Source organism: Teleopsis dalmanni, chromosome 1, assembly GCF_002237135.1.
Source record: "Teleopsis dalmanni isolate 2A chromosome 1, ASM223713v2, whole genome shotgun sequence".
NCBI lineage: Eukaryota > Metazoa > Arthropoda > Insecta > Diptera > Diopsidae > Teleopsis > Teleopsis dalmanni.
Genome location: NC_051846.1, coordinates 90,955,389 through 90,960,268, shown reverse-complemented (window position 1 = coordinate 90,960,268; position 4,880 = coordinate 90,955,389). Strand labels below are relative to the sequence as shown.

The following is a 4,880-nucleotide window of genomic DNA, read 5'->3' as shown; positions in this document are numbered from 1 at the left end:
GGATTAAAGAAATAAAATTTTGTCTTACATAAAAATTGTTAAAAGTATCGCTAGTATTTGTTTAAAAATATTTTTTAATAAAAATATGATCTCAAAAAGTAATTCTTATATTAAATTCCAGTTCATTTTCTGTCATTATTCCGAACTTTTTTTTAACTAACTTTGGAATATTTATAAAAGATTTATAAGTTTCTCATCTATTCCTAAATAAAATTAGTCTTTTTTACTTAATTTATTCAATTTTATTTTATAAAAATACAAAAAGGACTAAAATTTAAATTTAATGTGGCAAACCTTTAAATTCCATTTTTTTAAATATAAATTAAAATATTTTTTCTTAATATATTTAAAAATCTTCGTCACAAAAACAACCATCCTTAGAATTTTCCATTATCCAGTCTAAATATTTCGTTACTCGAGTGTATACACCTGGATAGTTAGGTCTTGCGCAACCATTTCCCCACGACACAATGCCAATCTGTTCGAAGCGCTTATCATCAGGTCTCATGCGCACTAACGGACCACCAGAATCACCTTGACAAGAGTCGCGTTCACCTTTTCCAGGATAACCAGCACACATCATATTCTTAGTGATCATTTTTTGAGTGTAATTCGTTTGAGCTACACAGATGTCATTGTCCAGTACTGGCACTTCGACTTCTTGCAATAAACATGAGGGTTTACCATCTTCTTTTAGAGTGCCCCAACCTGTAGCAATTGCTTTTGTACCAACAAATAAATCACTGCGTTCAATTGGGCGTGGCAAGCAAATGGGTCGGATAAAACTTGTTATGGGCACACGATCATTGAGACGCAATAGTGCAATGTCATTATCGAAATTAGAAAAGCTGAACTTCTGGCTAAAGGCGCGCAGTACAAATCGTGTTTCGGGGCGTTCCTTATCGTTGCAACGATCGTGTTCACCGAACGTGACCTTGATCATGAACCACATAAAGCCTTTAACGCAATGAGCAGCTGTTAACACGTAGCGATCATTGATCAGCGTTCCACCGCAATAGAAGCGATTGAAGTAACTTAAACGCGCCATCCACGGATATTCACTGACTCCTGCAGTTTGGCCGCCAACAATTCGTGACTCATCATTGCGTTCACCACACCTTGAAAGAGGAAAACAATATTTTATGTTAATTGACTTGGTTAAGTTGGCTAAGTTGTTTGTAAACAAAATTCTCATAAATTTTTTATATTTTTAGTTTGTGTGTGGAATATGTGCTCATCACTGCCAGAACTTAATTAAATGCTCGAATTGCATTCACAAGCATTTTAGCGAAATCCTCCAAATGCTAAAAATACAATTTTAAAATTAAAAATCCAAAAGTTTTTACAATACTTATACGTATGTTATTATATCTCTTTATAAAAAAGATTTTATTGTTCTGTTAATGTTCGGTTTGTTCTGTGTTTAATTAAATTTTATAATTAGAAAAATTTTTTTTTTGTTATGAGAAAAAAAATTATTAGAAAAATCTATAAGAGGTTTCTTTATGATAATGGATCAATAAACTAATCATCAAGAATAAATAAGTAAAATAAATATTAAAAATATAGTCTAAACGAGGATCTCTTTATAATAATAAACCATTAAATCAATCAACGAATATATTTAAACAAAAAATTAAAAAAAAATAATGTATACATTTCCAAAAGTAATAATTAAACGAGCTAAGTATAGTAGTATTATATAAATCAAGAACTTTTATATTCGATTTCTTTTTAAAAATCAACGAAATATTTTTATAATTATTAACATTATAAAATTAAAACCAAATTCTTAATTTAATTAATTTTCATTGAAACTATGCAATGCAAGACTGGAAATTGTAAGCTGCCATTAACAAAAACCTAACTCAATATATATTATAGCCTATTCAATTGATCACGATGGCGACAAAATCGCAGGACCAAACTTTTGGATGAAATAGCATTCACTAAAGCAATTAGTCAGACATTGAAAATGTTTCCATTACGAAGTAGATTAACCTTCGTATTGGTGGATTTTTTAATAATAAAAGAGAAATTAACATATTATTAACATATTTGTATATTGACGTAATATTGTATGAGAACTTCATGCCGAAGGTTATAAAACAGCAATAGTAGAGCAATCCAAGTAAAAAACTGAAGTTCTAAAATTCTATATTTTTTTATGCTTTTTCTATTATTTAATGCATTTAAAAAAATATTTATTTTTTTAATTAGCAATCATACAAAACATTCCTTATATAGTTCACAAGTTTCCTTTATTTTATTTTCCTTTTTTGGCTTTTCAACACCAATAATAACAGTCTACAAATTGTGATTACAACAATTACTTGTTTATTTTAATTTATATCAAATATAACTTTAAGAACTGTATTTAAATTGCAATATAAAATGTACTATAATTATCATCGATTACGTCTAAGTTGTTCTTCTTCAATCAACGCGTGCGATCAGAGGGTTCAACAACAGCATTCAGAAAGTATCGACAGAAATTATAAAAATAATAAAAATGAAAAGCTGTTGTGAATCTCTGTTGACAATCACTTAATTTTAAATACTTAAATTATATTATATATAATACTTCAGTCTAGGCACTCGTTGTAAAAACTGTGAAGACTTACACAAAAAAGAAGCAATTTAGTATTTTTTCTTGGATTGCCTAGCCAGGCTATCATAGGAACAGGTTTTTTGAGAAGGTACGATTTCTCTAAATAGATTAACTCAGTGGGATGGAATTTGTTTTATCTCTCTGTGTCTCTTACGATTATGGTGTTAGTAGTAAGCTAATTATGAGAAGCGGAATGGTATCTGCTGAGTGTTGTAGAGCACCTAAAATTTGTAATTGTATGTATTTTTGGATGAGGAATTTGAAAAAAATCAAAAAAATTTTTTTTTTGAGAAACTTAAAAAAGTCGCGACAACACAGCAACAGCGCCACCTAGCGGATGCAAAACGATGGTATTTTAAGCGGGAACGAACGGTTTCAGAAATTATTGTGTTTAAATATAGTGACATGAGATTTTTAGGCAATAATACTTCGATTATAGTCTATAGTCATCATAAGAGTACAAAATACATTACAAAAACTAATGTTTATTAACTGCTGAAGCTTCTGAAGTTGATTCTGTTAAACTAGAGTTTGTCACTTTCAAATCCTCCTACATCCTTTTAGCATGAAAAGGATGGAAAAAACCTAATACTATTTTACAGAAACATTTCTATTTTTCTTCTTTCTACTCCCTTGTATTATAGTAGAATTATTACATTAGCGCACAAATCGTTGTAACTTTACTCACTTTCCATGGATCATTCCAATTTATAATTCACAATCCAATAATTAAAATCAAAAACTTCCGTTTTTTTTAGACTCAGCAACTCATAGCACCCAGAAAAAGTTGATTAGGCATATTATATGTACCACAAAATTTTCGTGATTAGGTGAATACTTTTCAAATATTTATGAAAGCAAAGTTTTTGGAGCAAGCAGGAATCTTTAAATCAATGAATCACGTGATATTAATGAGATTCTAATAAAATTCGAAACTGAATTGAACACCTTTTTATTAACAAGTTTCGTATAAGTGAAGTAATGATATAAATGGCTAAAATGTATTTTCCTATTGTGATCAGTTCGTTTAGATCGGAGAACCTATTAAGTACCCTGTTTACTCTATTTACTGCAGAAGTTAAAAAAATTATTTAAACAGTTTAAAAATTATAGTTCAAGATCAGTGGTTCCCAACCGGTGGTCCGCGAAATAATTAAAAACGGTTTGTGAATATGGTAGGTAAAATTTTCTATTTTGATAGGAAAATAAAAAATAGTCCGTGATCGCACAAAAGATTTCCAAATATTTATATACCTATTTAATAGCCTGTTTAATGTACCTATGCACGTATACAACTCATTATGCATTATACCAGAGATACATAAAGCATATTAAAAGTATCATACAGTTTATTATTCTTAAACTTTGTGGTCCCGACGAAAAACAAAAATATCATAGTGGGCCTTGGTCACAAAACAGTTGGGAGTCCCTGTTTTAGATAGATAAATTGGCATTAAGCAGAAGGTAAGCTAAGTTTGGTAATAAGCAGTACATTTTTATTATATATATTACAACTGCAACAATGGTTAATCAGGGTACAACCTTCTAGCGTGATTAGTTATGGTAAAATAACATCAACAATATAACACATAAACTAATTTACTTACTAGTTACTTTATGAGATAATTCTTTATCTTCCTCGAAATGTAACATTGAAATTCATAAGATCAATGAATCTCAATAATAGCCAGTAATTAACGCATAACTTTTAAAAATTAAGTGTTTGCCAAATTAGCTGACTTTCGTTAATATCCAGAAAAAGTAAATATTTAGGACTGTATCCAAATATAGAATTAAAAATATTGACTTGATAAACTTCAACAAGTAATACAATACGTTTTAACCGAAATGACGTATTGTACTTGTAAATGACGGCAATACTTTCCGAATCGGATCTATCACACAATATAGTATCTACGTTTTTCGATTATTTTAGAATGTATTAAGATCTGGTCTTTACGCGTCCTGCTAAATCACTGGATAATTAATTGTTGAATTTTTTAACCACTGATTAAGAAACTTTGGTTATCTAGTGCTTCTATGCAGTATTTTTTCACTCAGGTTTACTGCCGATGATAACATAAATTATGAAACCATTTATTCTCAAAATTACTTTAATACTTTTAATATATTAAATTAAATTAAGTGTTTTAATTGAGCATATCCTTATTTTTTAATTTTAATGAGAAAGGAATTCATTTTTATTAATTTACTTATTTATTTATTATTTCAATGTACCATTTGGTGAACAATCTTCAAATTATTATTA

General features: G+C 29.0%; 1 protein-coding gene across 1 annotated transcript; it reads right to left on the bottom strand.

The window, feature by feature from the left end:
* Nucleotides 1–295: 295 nt before the first annotated feature.
* On the bottom strand, nt 296–1,294 carry LOC119672031 (venom protease-like). Its single transcript, XM_038082981.1, has one exon. The coding sequence runs from the start codon at nt 1,193–1,195 to the stop codon at nt 347–349; it is 849 nt and encodes a 282-aa protein (XP_037938909.1). The 5' UTR covers nt 1,196–1,294; the 3' UTR covers nt 296–346.
* Nucleotides 1,295–4,880: the final 3,586 nt, after the last annotated feature.